Below are 17389 nucleotides of genomic sequence, written 5' to 3'. Positions count from 1 at the left end.
CTTCACTTTTACCGCAACTGGAAAAAGAGGTTTTATTACATCCTTTCACCAACGAGAAAACTGAGCCTGGGAGATTCTGTGACTTTGCAAGGTCATGTTGCCAGGACTGACACACACAGCTCTGGATGCTCTGGTACTTATTTACCTGTCTCTCACGGCTTGAAGTATCTTTTCGTACTTGGTTCTCTAACCATAGCCACAATGAACTCTCCTCCAGTTCTCGAAGGGTTGACAACCATCATTTACCTTGTTTTTGCACGTGAACTGGATGGACTTTTCTCTGTCAGAAAAACTGTTAGTCTTTCCTTGTCATTTTTAATGAATTCCTTATTCTATAGGTGACAGTCGGGTTAGCAAAAACTCTGATTATATATATGTAAAAAAGAGAGAGAAATTAAATCTACCTTCCTTTTAAGTCTGTTCCAAAGCCACTTGCTCTGATCTCTAATGGGCAGTTCAGGACAGCAATATATTTATTCTGCCTCACTACTAATTTACTAATCTTTTGGGTCATGACAGAAATTATACTTATCCAGTAATTATGTGATATCACCACTAGTAAAAATATATTAGTAGGAACTGCTGGATGTTATTAGGACTAGGAAAATAACCAAGAGTTAAATGAGAAAACAATGGTTCCTAAAGTCTGGAAATGAGTAAAATGAATTTTAATAGGTATTCAACAAACAAAGAATAATAAAATTAGTTAAGTACAGAATGGGAAAATAGTAAAAACATTTTATGTGGGGACTCGAAAAAAAGGGAGTTTAAGTTTACGTCACTGCAGGCTCAGTATGGAGTTACTACACAACTGTCAAAATAATGACGCAATGTTGATCTGCTTTAAAAGTTGGATTACTCAGGATAATGTAGTAATCCACTATTTCAACACAGACTGTGCAGAGTGAAATATGAATCAGCTCTGAGAGGCCTATTTTATGAAGGATGATGACAAACAGAAGCAGGATCAAGGAAAGGTGACCAGGAATAATAAGTTTTTGGAAGACATCACAGCTGGAGAATCTGGGCATGTTCTGAGAAGACTTAAATTATTATAATCCTTTTCCCCAAGTATTTTCAGTAATATCACAAAGGAACAATTAGATTTATTCTGCATGATTTCAATGGGAGGATGACAGACAACTGGAGGAAGTTACAGAAGAGCAGATTTTGTTTCAAGATAAAGAAATATAACTCTTCTAATTATGTATTATACATTATTCTCATTATAATAAAAAAAGACTAAACCACCTTAATGAGATAGAATACTGTCACTGAAATATTCAAGCAAAAGATTCATGACCACAGTAAAGGTAATCTTAAGAAAGATTTTCTGGAGCACAAAACCAGCTATATACAATTTAGCCATTCCTCCACCCAATAACTATTTGTTGAGAGCCCTCTATGAGCCACACACCACTCTCAGTACTTCAGACTTGTCCTTTCTCTCACAGAACGTACATGCTAGGGGTGGGATACATACAATAAACAAGCAGACACAAAAACAAGATAATTTCACAAGGTGATTAAGTATTATGAAGAAAATAAAACGAGATAACTTCAGTGGAGACTCAGGCTGGGGGGTGGGAGGAGGAAGGGACATTACCTGAATAATCAGGAAAGACTTATTGAGGAGGTAACTTTAATATACAAACAAGAAACAATCAGCCATGAAATGACCAAGATCGTAATGATTCAAGCCAAGGATGAGCTATACGAAGACTGAAGCAGTAACAGGCTCGGCACTCAAGCGTTGCAGCCCAGCAAAAGTGGGATACAGGCAGACAGTACCTCCCCATCAAGTCAGAGTAGGCAGCCTGAATGTATTCTAAGGACAAGCGGTGGAAGGCTGTTTTGTGTTTTGAGTGTTTTAGGCAGGGAAACACAAATTGTGACTTGCATTTTTATAAAATCTCCTTGGGTAAACACTGGGAATGGATTTTAGGGTGGCATATGGAGAAGCTGAAAAACTAGTTAGGAAGATATTGCATTGTTCAGACTGAGGTTCACAGTGGCTTGGGATGCAGCAGTAGAAATGAACAGAATGGGCAGACTTGGGATAGATTCTGAAAAAAGTCTACCAGAATTGCAGATCATTGGATATGAAAGGTTCAGTTCAGTCGCTCAGTCGTGTCCAACTCTTTGAGATCCCATGAACCCCAGCACACCAGGCCTCCCTGTCCATCACCGTCTCCCGGAGTTCACTCAGACTCATGTCCATCAAGTCAGTGATGCTATCCAGCCATCTCATCCTCTGTCGTCCCCTTCTCCTCCTGCCCCCAATCCCTCCCAGCATCAGAGTCTTTTCCAATGAGTCAACTCGTCTCATGAGGTAGCCAAAGTACTGGAGTTTCAGCTTTAGCATCATTCCTTCCAAAGAAATCCCAGAGCTGATCTCCTTCGGAATGGACTGGTTGGATCTCCTTGCAGTCCAAGGGACTCTCAAGAGTCTTCTCCAATACCACACTTCAAAAGCATCAATTCTTCGGTGCTCAGCCTCCTTCACAGTCCAACTCTCAGATCCATACATGACCAGTGGAAAAACCATAGCCTTGACTAGACGGACTTTAGTCGGCAAAGTAATGTCTCTGCTTTCGAATATACTATCTAGGTTGGTCATAACTTTCCTTCCAAGGAGTAAGCATCTTTTAATTTCATGGCTGCGGTCACCATCTGCAGTGATTTAGGAGCCCCCCAAAATAAAGTCTGACACTGTTTCCCCATCTATTTCCCATGAGGTGATGGGACCGGATGCCATGATCTTCGTTTTCTGAATGTTGAGCTTTAAGCCAACTTTTTCACTTTCATCAAGAGGCTTTTGAGTTCCTCTTCCCTTTCTGCCATAAGGGTGGTGTCATCTGCATATCTGCGGTTATTGATATTTCTCCCAGCAATCTTGATTCCAGCTTGTTTCTTCTAGTCCAGCATTTCTCATGATGTACTCTGCATAGGAGTTAAATAAGAAGGGTGACAATATACAGCCTTGATGTACTTCTTTCCCTATTTGGAATCAGTCTGTTGTTCCATGTCCAGTTCTAACTGTTGCTTCCTGACCTGAATACAGATTTCTCAAGAGGCAGGTCAGGTGGTCTGGTATTCCCATTTCTTTCAGAATTTTCCACAGTTTATTGTGATCCACACAGTCAAAGGCTTTGGCATAGTCAATACAGCAGAAATAGATGTTTTTCTGGAACTCTATTGCTTTTTCCATGATCCAGCGGATGTTGGCAATTGGATCTCTGGTTCCTCTGCCTTTTCTCAAACCAGCTTGAACATCAGGGAGTTCACGGTTCACGTATTGCTGAAGCCTGGCTTGGAGAATTTTGAGCATTACTTTACTAGCATGTGAGACGAGTGCAATTGTGCGGTAGTTTGAGCATTCTTTGGCATTGCCTTTCTTTGGGATTGGAATGAAAACTGACCTTTTCCAGTCCTGTGGCCACTGATGAGTTTTCCGAATTTACTGGCATATTGAGTGCAACACTTTCACAGCATCATCTTTCAGGATTTGAAATAGCTCAATAGGAATTCCATCACCTGCACTAGCTTTGTTCGTAGTGATGCTTTCTAAGGCCCACTTGACTTCACATTCCAGGATGTCTGGCTCTAGATGAGTGATCACACTATCGTGATTATCTGGGTCATGAAGATGTTTTTTGTACAGGTTAGGAAAAAAGAAAAATTCATTTAATCCTTACAATTTTGCAAGATCGGGAGAGGTGGTGAGAAACTAGGGCTTCCCAGGTGGTGCCAGTGGTGAAACACCCAGCTGCCAGTGGTGAAACACCCAGCTGCCAGTGCAGGAGAGACCCAGGTTCCATCCCTGGGTCAGGAAGTTCCCCTGGAGAAGAGACAGACTACCCACCCCAGTATTCTTGGGCTTCCCTGGTGGCTCAGATAGTAAAGAATCCACCTGCAATGCCAGAGACCTGGGTTCGATCCCTGGTTTGGGAAGATCCCCTGGAGGAGGGCATGGCAACCCACTCCAGTATTCTTGCCTGGAGACCTCCATGCACAGAGGAGCCTGGCAGGCTACAGTTCATAGAGTTGCAAAGAACTGGACACGACTGAAGCGATTTAGCACCCATGAGAAACTAAGACACTGAGGTACAAAGAGGTTAGATAACTCCCCATGATCTCAGAGCAGAGATTCAAACCAAAGAAATTAAAATCAATACATGAATGGCCTCTCTAAATTAGTATAGAGGTGAAGAACAATCAATGACATTAACTTGAGCACTGGCTAAATGGCACTACCCTGAAAAGACTGGGGAAGCAGATTTGGAAGAGAGATGAGAGGATGTAAATCCAGATTTCTTTTTCAGCCGTGTTAAGTTTGAGACACCTATGTCTAAATGGAGATATCAAAGTGGTGGCTGAATATATTAGTTTCCAATCTGTACAGAAATCAGGACTTGGAGGAACATGGGATCAAACATGTGACAGCTGGTGATATTAATGCTCTACAACAGAAAAGATTAGCAATCTAGACAAGGCTCTGAGGAACTCTTCAGAAATTGGAAGGGAGAGAATCCAGCAATGGCAAATCTAGGAAGCAGTCAGAGAAATAGGAGGTAAGCAGAATTATCACAGAAGCCAATGGAGTGGGTACTCTACCAAGTGTTGCTGAGAGATCGAGAAAGTGGTGAGAGTAAAGTGAATGCTGGATCTGACAAGGTGGTGATTAGCAAACTTGAGAAAAGTAGTTATTGTGAAATGGTGAGGATAGGAGTGAACACAGGAAAAATTTGCAGATAAAAGCAGCAAGAGCATCTGTGGACAATATTTTTGTGGAAATTTTACAAAGAAGGGAAACAGAAAGGAGACAGTAGCTAGAGGAGGACAGGTTAACAAGTATGTTTTTCCCAAGAAGGGAAACCCCAAATAACAAATGTTTGCACGTTCATGGCAACTATCCAGCACATGACATCTAATTCTCTTTCCAACACTATGCAACTAAACTAAATACAATAATAAAGTAAATTTCTCTTCCTTCAGCCTCTTCTTGGGCTTCCCTGGTGGTTCAGCTGGTAAACAATCTGCCTGCTATGCAGGAAACCTGGGTTCGATCCCTGGGTTTGGAAGATCCCCTGGAGAAGGGAAAGGCTACTCACTCCAGTATTCTGGCCTGGAGAATTCCATGGACTGTATAATCCATGGGTTGCAAAGAGTCAGACACAACTGAATGACTTTCACTTTCTTTCACTTTTGGCCTCTTCAGTAAAATTCACAATTAGGAATATTTCTAGGAAATTGTCATATCAGAAATCAATGGGTCTAAAACACAACAATAGTCAAAATTATAAACTGTAGCCATGTAATACTCAAATCACAAAACATAATCAAGATAAAAATCTAGTGTGATCATAAAAGTAAATGCTATGATTACCTATAGCACAGAATTGTCTTTGTAAAAAATGTTATAATTCCTGATGTTTAATTACTTGTAACTTTACACTGGCCTCAAGCTATCAGTTCTGTAAATGCATATATAAACAGAATAGAGCTAAGTTTTTTAAATGATTTTTTTCTGTCATTGAACTGATTTTATTCTAGGTAAGTTCTACCTAGAGTAAGACAAAATATCCTGAGAAGAGATTGATAGCACAGTAAGCAATAAAAGAAATTACTACTTACCACACCTACCAAGACAGGTGGTTACCAGTTAATGTGCAACAGTTAATAATGATCTTCATATAGTTGACATGTGTTAATCATTCTTACACAAACTAGTCAACATTAAACAGTGTTTGCTGACACTGAGCACAATGCAACCACCAAATGGTAACAGAGTGAAACCGAGATAAATAAAAGGCCTAGGGTTCCATTAAACTGAGGAAATAAGAAAAGGTGGGGATGGATATGGTTGTTGGGATTAATCTGTGGCTGTGAGTTAATTCAATTTCTATTCATTTCTAGATTCTCAGTTCTGCCACTAACACAAAGAGAATAAAGAAACAACTACAAAAATTTTGGTTAAAACTAATCACTTTTTAGATACTTGTCCATTCTCCCACTAAATGTGCATTACTTCTTTAAATAATAAATTTAAAACAAACGTAATCACACCAAAGCATGCCAGAAATTGTACAATCATATACTAATAATATCTTTCTCTGTTTATGTCACTCAGAATGGCCTCCTGTCACCATTCAGGGAAAATGTTTTCCCTGATGGTCTTCATCATTGTACCATTAATTTTCTCGACTGCACTTACAACAATCGCTGTTTTCTTTTTTTTTTTTACTTACTTGTTTATTGTCTGTCTTCCCAAAGGACTGAAAAGCAGAAAACCATAAACATTTTCATCACCAAATATAACCAGCTCCTGCTCAAATACCTGGTATTCCAAAAGGTGTCCCCCAAATATTATTTAATTGATGTGAATAAGTGAAATGGTTTCATAGTCTACCAAGATCTAAGTTTCCAATTATAAAAGCTTCCATCTTATTAAGGTAATAATATTGTCTAAAAATGATTGTTTTTAAGTCTGTTGATAGTTAATAGTGAACCAGCTTTACAATACCAGAATAAACAGTTCTTAGGATATACTATCCTTTTTATATATTGCTGCATTCTCTTTGCAAATATTCGGTAGAGGATTTCTACATCCATGTTCATGAGGGATATTAGTCTGCAGTTTTTCTTATTATAGCTTGCCTGGGAATGCTGGTCACAAAATGAGTTGGGAAGCGGCCCCCCCCACTTCTATGTTTTTGTAGGACTGGTATTATTTCTTCCTTAAATGATAATCTTGAGAGACAGGGAAAGCCATTTGAGAAAATTCAACATTGATCCATGATAAAAAAAATCTCAGCAAAATCAGAACAGAAGGGAAATTCCTTAACATGATAAAAAATATCTACCAAACCCCTACAACTAACATATCTAAAGACAAAAGATCAAATGTTTTCCCTCTAAGATCTTGAACAAGACAAGGGTGTCCTCTCTCTCTCCATTCTACTCAATTTTGTATTGAAGGTCCTAACCAGTGCAACAAGAAGAATGAATAAAAGGCATTCAGACTGAAAAGGGAAAAATAAAACAGTCTAATCACAGAGAATATGACTGTCTATTTAGAAAATCCCAAAGCATCTACCAAAAACAGCCTTTATAGTCAGTGAATTTAGCACAGAAGTAGGCTACAAAGTGAATATGCAAAAATAAATTCTATTTCTCTATACAGCAATAGACAACCAGAAAATAAAATTTTAAAACAGTATCATTTACAGTAGTGTCAAAAAGTCATTAAATACTTAGGTATAAACAAACAAAAAGTGCAAGACCAACATGCTAAAACAACAGACTACTTTTGAAAGAAATCAAAGACGACCCAAACAAATTATGACATGCACTATCTTCATGAAATGCAAAACTTGAAACTGTTAAGATGTTTTCTCCAAAATGTACCTATAGACTTAGTTATACATTCACCATCAAAATCATAGCAGAATTTTTTGTATAAATTTCTTACTTTACACAAATCTTTCCATCAGCTTTTCAGCTGATTCTAAAATTTATACTGAAAGACAAAGAAGCTAAAACAGCCTAAACAATTTTGAAAAAGAGTGAAGTTTAAGAATTCATACCATTTATTTTCAAGACTTACTGTAAAACTACAATAATGAAAACGGACACATGGCAAATTGATTTTTCACTAAAGCTATAGAAAAATTGAGGGATTAGGTCTGAAAGATATATGCTTCTTTCCTATGGCACTAAATCAGAAGTTGGAAATACTAACTTTTTTGGCCTCAAGATTTTTCTTAACCAAAGCATCAAAATGTTGTAGGGGGGGAAATAAACAACAAATGCCAAAGGGGGTAAAACAAAAGAAAATTAACACTGATTGGAAACGCCACCTTAATAATAACATAAAAGATATATGCTGTGTTCCAAGCTTTGTACATTTCTAGATTAGTAAATAAACAAAAGTTGAGGGACGAATGATCATTTCAAAAATGCAAAACAAAGCTGAATTAAAAAATAAAGGGTTTGTTGACCACCCTGAGATAAAGCATTCTATCTGCTTTCTTTATATAAGGAATTTTCTATAACCTTTCAAAACCAAAAACTAACGAAGTAACAAAAATAATGAATCATTATTCCTTGGTGATGAACAGGAAGGTTAAGGAGGTGGAAAACTGTACCATATGATAAAATAAAAGAGCAGTAAAAAGTAAACCTGCTGTTGAGAATGAAAAAGAGGATAAGACAAAATACACCTAAGCAAATAAAAAGTTTATACCTGGTAGTATTTATTGTCCTTTTAATCGAGTGGCTGGGAGAGGTTCCCTCTTCCCTCCCCATCCAACACCCAAACGAATTTAAAGAGTTGAAGGTGGCAAAGATGACGTGGGAACTGAGCTTTCCTATGGCATAAAAAATTGAATTCCACTTTTAAGGAACTGGAAGAGAAAGGGGGTGTGGTAGTAAAGAGAAGTTGACTTGATGGGGCAAGAGATGACTGGAAGATGGTTTCACGGAGCAGGTGGCGCAGGAAATTACAAGGACTGGGTGGGCGAGTTTACAAAGCTTAGAGTCAGGTACTGTAGGGAAATTAGTCACCTGGAACGTATAGGGGTGGGACAATTATGGATTCGGCACTAGCAGGAGGCAGGACTTAGAGGGAAGAGAAATAGGAATACAGGGTGAATGTTCCTCAAACCTCTGACCCCGAAATCCCAGGAAACGTGATGACGGGGAATAGGACCAGAGACAGCTGGGAGCATCTTTCCAGGAACCAGGTGGGATGGAGGCGGCCATAAAAAAAAAAAAAAAAAGCACGCCTAAAGCTGAGCAAGAGGGACTCGCACGAAGTTAAATCTCAAGACTCCAAGGGAGTGCGGGGCTGCAGGCAGCCAGGGAGGGCTCCCAGGTCCCGAGCGACAAGACACCTCACTCACCTGGTTGGTGACCTGAAAACGAAACAGAGAACACGATTTAGCGACAAACTGCCCGGGACGAGCTGCAACAGCCCGGTCCCCTCCGCCCTGCCATTGGCCTTAGGCCGAGACCGGAGGCGCACTCACCTCGGGATTGGCCTCCAGCGGCAGCCAGCGTTGACCCTCCATGGCCGCTCCGCCCGGCCCCTCTCCAGCTCTGACAGCCGCCGCCGTCGCCGCCGCCGCTTCCGCCCCCGCGGCCCTGACCTGGGACTGTCCAACCTGCGCCCCCTGGGAGGGGTGTCCGAAGACGAAGAAAAGTTTAATGACACACTAGGTCCTTGTTCGCTCCCTATAGAACCATAATTCAAGGCTTAAACTTTAAGTTAAGAAACAATGAGATATTAAAAAACGTGAGCCAGCTTCCTATTGCAGAAGGGAAAAGAATCTTAGCTCGCTCCACAGCTCGCTCCCCTCACGCTTGGACTCTTCCGAGCTCTAGGGTCCGCTCGCGTGCCACGCATGCGCCAAGCGCGAGTTTAGGACCGCGTGCTCGCCGGCGCCCTCTCATTCCTGCAGTCAGCCCGCGGCGCTAGGGGGCGTGCCGCTAAGTCCTATTCATTGAGGGAGGAGCCGGGCACTGCCCACCAGGAGGCCCCACAGCCAGAGGGAGACGGAGTCATGCCAAGAAGCTCCTTTACCACTGTACAGAAGTGATGTCTTGGCCTTGCCTCCTGTTACGGAGTGGGGGATATTTGTATGTACCTACTTACTCGATGGACGTGAGTTAGAGTCAACTCCGGGAGTTGGTGATGGACAGAGAGGCCTGGCGTGCTGCAATTCATGGGGACGCCAAGAGTCGGAAACGACTGAGCAATTGAACTGAACTGAACACAGTTCCTTTTGACAAAAAATGTCGAGTACCTATTATGAATCAGACTCTGTAACTAAGTGTTGGATACAATAAGCTGAGCTTATCATAGTGTGAAAGAAGTGGGCAAAAGAACGAAGAATCACAGTACATGTGATAAGTGTGTGATAATGTTAGCATAAGGTGGGTGAAACTACAGAAAAAGGAGGTTAAAGGGAGAAGGGAGTGTCCAGAAGGCTTCCTGGAGGAGGTGGACAGCTGGAGTGAGCCCTTAAAAAAGTAGATGTTAGCCCTTCAGAGAGGAGGGTGCTCTGAAGAAGGCAGAGTGTGCAGTGTGGCTACATACAGAGCCTCCAAGACTGAAGGGCAGTGGTTAGAAGTGACGCTGGAGAGGGAGGCAGGGACTTCCCTGGTGGCTCAGATGGTAAAGAATCCGCCTGTAGTGCAGGAGACCGGGGTTGGATCCCTAGGTCTGGAAGATCCCTGGGGAAGGAAATGGTAACCCACTCCAGTATTCTTGCCTGGAGAATTTCATGGACAGAGGAGCTTGTCGGCTCCAGTCCATGGGGGTCACAAAAGAGTGGGACAGGACTGAGTGACTAACACGTTCACTTTCAGCTGGTCCAAACAGCAGGGCGTCATCCTGAAAACAAGGGGAAACCTCTGAAGAATTTTAAGAAGGATTTTCATCTCTCTTTTCGGGATGTTAATTCCGTACGGCCTGAAGTATTGTCTTTTTTTTTTTTTTTTTTTAATTCTTCACATTGTTTTCCCCAAAGCCTAACCCAATGCCTGGTACACAGTAGATGCCGAATAAATATTTGAGGAATGAATGGAATAATCAGATATGCAGAAATGCTATTTTCAGTAATGTGGGAAATTTGTCAGAGTAAAATGATGAGAGACTTAACTAAGACAATAGCCATGGAGACGGAGGGGCAGACACAGATTAGAGATTCTGTTGGAAGGCGGTATCCTTCTGTTGAGCTGTGGTTGTCATTGATGACACCAGAGATCTGACCTGGGATAGAGTGTATTACTGCTGCACCCAAGAGATGAAAAGCAGGAAGATGAGCAGTTAGGGGAGTGGGGAAAAGATTATTACATTGAGTTTGCCTTGCTTGGGGAACTTCCAGCTCTCCCACTTATGTTCTCCTGGCCACCATTCTTCAACTTCCAAGGAATTTCCAAGAGTCCCCATTCTCCTTAGCTATCTGAGAGACTGTTGCTATATCCACCCAGCTGCGAGTTGTTAAATCTGAGATGCCCAGCTCATGACGAGCAGCCACAGTTGCATCATCACTTCAGTTGCACAGCCAGGCTCTTAGTGGCACGCCAGGGGCTGTTTGTCAAATGACTTGTTGTCAGGGGAATGATGTTGCTCCGGAATCATGAGGTCCTGCTCTCTGACTCTCCTTTTATGGCTTGCCTAGGACGCCTGGCAGCATGGACCTCTCTAGTGCCATTGGATCAGCTGAGACATAGGGTCAAACAGAAGGCAGCTTGCATTCCAGCATGGACTTGCTGCAGAGTATTGTCTTGCTCAGGGACGTATTCCAACTGGCAGCCAGCATATCACCCATAAATGTGTTACACCTGTATTCCCAAATGAGGCATTTGCTGCCTCCAAAAGCCAGAAACCCACCAAGTGCTCCGTTTTTGCCCGTTAAGAGAAATTGCAGGGTGCAGTAGCCAATCCTTCACCTTGGTGAGGTTGTCCTCTTATGCCCTAGGCCTTTGGACCCATAAAAACTTCATGTAGTGGCCTCTGAAGTTTGTAGGATTTAACTCCCAGCCTCTGGCATGCATGCATGTATCCATAAGGCCAGTACTTTTTAAACTTGAATGTGCATACAAATACCTGGGGAATATGAAATGCAAACTTTGATTCAGTGAGTCTAAGATGGGGCCCATGATGTATTATTGGCCCCCATGTTTGGGCATTTTGTTTTTGTTTCTTTAAATGGAAGTAGAGTTGCTTTACAATGTTGTGTTCTGTTTTGGTGTACAGCAAAGTCATTCAGTTATACATATATGTAAGGCCCCCATTTTAAAATTCTTCCTTTATCTTCCTTTATACCCTTTGCCATATGACATTGAAGTGTTTTCCACTAGGAGCAAAGTAGTATCAATTCTCATTATTTGTAGGTTCTGTGTTTTGGTTTATCTATTTGTCTACATTTATTTGTAACCCCCACATCGCTATGCATGTCACTTTCAAGGTCATTTACAGACATGCCTGGAGTAGCAAAAATATTGAGTTCCCAGCTGACGTCAAGCAAGTCTGTCCTCTGCCATCTTGTTTGAAGTCTTGTATTGGAAATGAATCCTTTATACAGTAGTCTATTTAATGCCATGTATGTATATATTTGCAATTTTGTGCTTTTTGTTGATGATTTCACTGTGTAGAAAGGCCCTAAGCATTGTGCTCATGTGCTGTTTTGTATTCCCACACACAGGAAGACTGTGATATGCCTTGTAGAGAAAATACATATATTAGGTAAGTTCCTTCAGGCATGAGTTATAGTGGTGTTAGCCCTGGGATAAATGTTAGTGAATCAATAATATAGATTAAATGTGGTGACTTTAAACAAAACTATACATAAAAATGTATTGATTGGTTGATTAAAATGTGACCAGAGGCTCACAAGAACTTGTTCCCACGAGGAGCAATGGTTTGACATTTACTAACTCAGTGTTTGTGGTTGCTTTATAATGAGAATCAACTGTATATCTCCCTACTTCTTGACTTTGAGTTCAGCCATGTGCTCTGTTATAGTCAATGAAGTGGAGAAGAAATAATGGTATTCCAGTTCCAAGTCCAGGCCTAAATAAGCTTCTGCTTGCTGTTTGTACTTGTATCGTCACCTGGAGCAGAATAAGCTTGGGCCAGCCTGCTGGTTCCAGGAAGAGAGTAATAGACACTTGGAACACAGCAGAAGCACCTCAGCTGAGCCCAGCCTCGTTTGGCCAACCCACTGCTAACCCCCAAGACATGTAAGCTAAATAAATGTTTGCTTGTAATATGACATTGGGAATTTGTGGTGGTGATGGCCCCAGGGTTTATACAGCAACACCTAATTGCTAGATCTGCCCCAAATTTTCATACTCAAATTCAAAGGAGTAACCAGGTGTCAGTTTATACAGCTGCCCCAAATTCAAATAACCAAATAAAAACATGTAGTTGGTACCTCCAAAAATTTTATTTCCAACATGACTATACTCATAGTCTCATTTTTCCAGCAACTATTACAAATTCAGCAGCTTCTATTCAAACACATCAGGAAGTTTTTGGCAAATTGATGTTTGATGTCTTAATAAAAGTATTTGAGACCCTAAAACTGCTCTTATTTTGTCAAGTTCTTTCTTGTATTCTGAGGGATCTGGCAACTTCTCCAACCTTGAACGGAAATAAGCAAACTTTTTTTTTTTTTTTAATTATTTTTTTAGTTGCAACATGTGGAATCTAGTTCCCTGACAAGGGATCGAACCCAGGGCCCCTGCATTGGGAGTGAGGAGTCTTAGCCACTGGACCACCAGGGAAGTTCCCAACCTTTTTGTTTTATTTACTTAAATCTACTCACGTTTTTGGAAATTGTAATTCGGTTGATTTGTAAGAAGACGTGGAATTTTGGTCCTTCTTCCAATAACCAATATTTGCCTTAGTGGTATAAGTTTACAACCAACCTACTGTTCTCTTTCCTGCTTGGTTCCATTCCTGGTAGCTTTCTGTTATGCAAATCACAGCATAATCTTTCAAAAGACATTTCACATGGCGTTTGAACATAGTATGTACACAGCCAACAATACCCATAATTCAATAGAAGTGTTGAATGGCTATAACCGAGTTAATGCACACACCTGCAAAAACAGCTGAGTCACACCTGCTGCCTGGCTATCTGCCATTGTAAGGAACCATCTGATGGAACATGCAGTATGATTTCTGAGGAGTCAAATGAGAAAAATTATGCAGCTAACAATTGATGAAATCCGGGATTTCAACACCTGACTTAATCAAATAAGGTTGGCAAAACAGTCATAACTAGCCCAGGGAATCTTCTAAGACAAGGTTCCACCCGTCTTTCCCTGGAGCTATTGCAGAGGGTGTTTCTCTGCACACCTGTAACTTATTCATGGCACACCACTATGATTACTGTCTTATATTATTTATCCGAGTAGGAATATGTCCAGCTTTCTTTATGTGTAGAGACCCTGTCATCTGCCTTTAGCCTGTGTTTCATTGCCAAGCAACCATCCTAAAACATAGCCTTTTTGCAATACTTAGTTCAGTTCAGTTCAGTCGCTCAGTCGTGTCCGACTCTTTGCGACCCCATGAACCACAGCACGCCAGGCCTCCCTGTCCATCACCAACTCCCGCAGTTCACTCAGACTCACATCCATTGAGTCAGTGATGCCATCCAGCCATCTCATCCTCAGTCGTCCCCTTCTCCTCCTGCCCCCAATCCCTCCCAGCATCAGAGTCTTTTCCAATGAGTCAACTCTTTGCATGAGGTGTCCAAAGTACTGGAGCTTCAGCTTTAGCATCATTCCTTCCAAAGAAATCCCAGGGTTGATCTTCTTCAGAATGGACTGGTTGGATCTCCTTGCAGTCCAAGGGACTCTCAAGAGTCTTCTCCAACACCACAGTTCAAAAGCATCAATTCTTCGGCGCTCAGCCTTCTTCACAGTCCAACTCTCACATCCATACGTGACCACAGGAAAAACCATAGCCTTGACTAGATGGAACTTAGTTGGCAAAGTAATGTCTGCTTATGAATATACTATCTAGGTTGGTCATAACTTCTCTTTCAAGGAGTAAGCGTCTTTTAATTTCATGGCTGCAGTCACCATCTGCAGTGATTTTGGAGCCCAAAAAAGTAAAGTCTGACATTTTCCACTGTTTCCTCGTCTATTTCCCATGAGGTGATGGGACCGGATGCCATGATCTTCGTTTTCTGAATGTTGAGCTTTAAGCCAACTTTTTCGCTCTCCTCTTTCACTTTCATCAAGAGGCTTTTTAGCTCCTCTTCACTTTCTGCCATAAGGGTGGTGTCATCTGCATATCTGAGGTTATTGATATTTCTCCCGGCAATCTTCATTCCAGCTTGTGTTTCTTCCAGTCCACCGTTTCTCATGATGTACTCTCCATAGAAGTTAAATAAGCAGGGTGACAATATACAGCCTTGACATACTCCTTTTCCTATTTGGAACCAGTCTGTTGTTCCATGTCCAGTTCTAACTGTTGCTTCCTGACCTGAATACAGATTTCTCAAGAGGCAGGTCAGGTGGTCTGGTATTCCCATCTCTTTCAGAATTTCCCACAGTTTATTGTGATCCACACAGTCAAAGGCTTTAGCATAGTCAATACAGCAGATATAGATGTTTTTCTGGAACTCTCTTGCTTTTTCCATGATCCAGCGGATGTTGGCAATTTGATCTCTGGTTCCTCTGCCTTTTCTAAAACCAGCTTGAACATCAGGGAGTTCATGGTTCACGTATTGCTGAAGCCTGGCTTGGAGAATTTTGGCACTACTTTACTAGCATGTGAGATGAGTGCAATTGTGTGGTAGTTTGAGCATTCTTTGGCATTGCCTTTCTTTGGAATTGGAATGAAAACTGACCTTTTCCAGTCCTGTGGCCACTGCTGAGTTTTCCAAATTTGCTGGCATACTGAGTGCAGCACTTTCACAGCATCATCTTTCAGGATCTGAAATAGCTCAATAGGAATTCCATCACCAGCACTAGCTTTGTTCGTAGTGATGCTTTCTAGGGCCCACTTGACTTCACATTCCAAGATGTCTGGCTCTAGATTAGTGATCACATCATCATGATTATCTGGGTCATGAAGATCTTTTTTGTACAGTTCTTCCGTGTATTCTTGCCACCTCTTCTTAATATCTTCTGCTTCTGTTAGGTCCATACCATTTCTGTCCTTTATCGAGCCCATCTTTGCATGAAATGTTCCCTTGGAATCTCTCATTTTCTTGAAGAGATCTCTAGTCTTTCCTATTCTGTTGTTTTCCTCTATTTCTTTGCATTGATTGCTGAAGAAGGCTTTCTTATCTCTTCTTGCTATTCTTTGGAACTCTGCATTCAGATGCTTATGTCTTTCCTTTTCTCCTTTGCTTTTCACCTCTCTTCTTTTCACAGCTATTTGTAAGGCCTCCCCAGACAGCCATTTTGCTTTTTTGCATTTCTTTTCCTTGGGGATGGTCTTGATCCCTGTCTCCTGTACCAGGTCATGAACCTCATTCCATAGTTCATCAGGCACTCTATCTATCAGATCTAGGCCCTTAAATCTATTTCTCACTTCCACTGTATAATCATAAGGGATTTGATTTAGGTCATACCTGAATGGTCTAGTGGTTTTCCTTATTTTCTTCAATTTGAGTCTGAATTTGGTAATAAGGAGTTCATGATCTGAGTCACAGTCAGCTCCTGGTCTTGTTTTTGTTGACTGTATAGAGCTTCTCCATCTTTGGCTGCAAAGAATATAATCAATCTGATTTCGGTGTTGACCATCTGGTGATGTCCAAGTGTGGAGTCTTCTCTTGTGTAGTTGGAAGAGGGTATTTGCTATGACCAATGCATTTTCTTGGCAAAACTCTATTAGGCTTTGCCCTGCTTCATTCTGCCTTCCAAGGCCAAATTTGCTTGTTACTCCAGGTGTTTCTTGACTTCCTACTTTTGCATTCCAGTCCCCTATAATGAAAAGGACATCTTTTTGGGGTGTTAGTTCTAAAAGGTCTTGTAGGTCTTCATAAAACCGTCAACTTCAGTTTCTTCAGCGTTACTGGTTGGGGCATAGACTTGGATAACTGTGATATTGAATGGTTTGCCTTGGAGACGAACAGAGATCATTCTGTCGTTTTTGAGATTGCATCCAAGTACTGCATTTCGGACTCTTTTGTTGACCATGATGGCTACTCCATTTCTTCTAAGGGATTCCTGCCCACAGTAGTAGATATAATGGTCATCTGAGTTAAATTCACCCATTCCAGTCCATTTTAGTTCTCTTGATTCCTAGAATGTCAACGTTCACCCTTGCCATCTCTTGTTTGACCACTTCCAATTTGCCTTGATTCATGGACCTGACATTCCAGGTTCCTATGCAATATTGCTCTTTACAGCATCGGATCTTGCTTTTATCACCAGTCACATCCACAACTGGGTATTGTTTTTGCTTTGGCACCATCCCTTCATTCTTTCTGGAGTTATTTCTCCACTGATCTCCAGTAGCAGTTGGGCACCTAATGACCTGGGGAGTTCCTCTTTCGGTATCCTATCATTTTGCCTTTTCATACTGTTCATGGGGTTCTCAAGGCAAGAATACTGAAGTGGCTTGCCATTCCCTTCTCCAGTGGACCACATTCTGTCAGACCTCTCCACCATGATCCACCGGTCTCGGGTTGCCCCACAGGTATGGCTTGGTTTCATTGAGTTAGACAAGGCTGTGGTCCTAGTGTGATTAGATTGACTAGTTTTCTGTGAGTATGGTTTCAGTGTGTCTGCCCTCTGATGCCCTCTTGCAACACCTACCATCTTACTTGGTTTCTCTTGCAATACTTAAGAACATATCAAAACCTAATATAATTTGGCCTAATTTGTCGGCAGTATGGATAAAGAAGTGTAC

General features: G+C 41.4%; 1 protein-coding gene across 2 annotated transcripts in view; it reads right to left on the bottom strand.

Annotated features, from left to right (window-relative positions):
• Positions 1-9362, bottom strand: part of UCHL3 (ubiquitin C-terminal hydrolase L3) — a 49331-nt gene extending 39969 nt beyond the window's left edge. For both annotated transcript variants that reach the window (XM_040266877.1, XM_040266878.1), the window contains exons 1-2: positions 9033-9362; positions 8907-8918 (exon numbers count right to left, since the gene is read on the bottom strand). In XM_040266877.1, coding sequence (XP_040122811.1) covers positions 8907-8918; positions 9033-9074 — 54 coding nt within the window. In that variant the 5' untranslated portion in view covers positions 9075-9362. The remainder of the gene's footprint in view (positions 1-8906; positions 8919-9032) is intronic.
• Between the last annotated feature and the right edge of the window lie 8027 nt (positions 9363-17389).

This window comes from Oryx dammah, unplaced genomic scaffold (genome assembly GCF_014754425.2).
Source record: "Oryx dammah isolate SB20612 unplaced genomic scaffold, SCBI_Odam_1.1 HiC_scaffold_24, whole genome shotgun sequence".
NCBI classification, from domain to species: domain Eukaryota; kingdom Metazoa; phylum Chordata; class Mammalia; order Artiodactyla; family Bovidae; genus Oryx; species Oryx dammah.
Note: the sequence above shows the minus strand (reverse complement) of the source record. Positions and strands in the feature narration are given on the sequence as shown.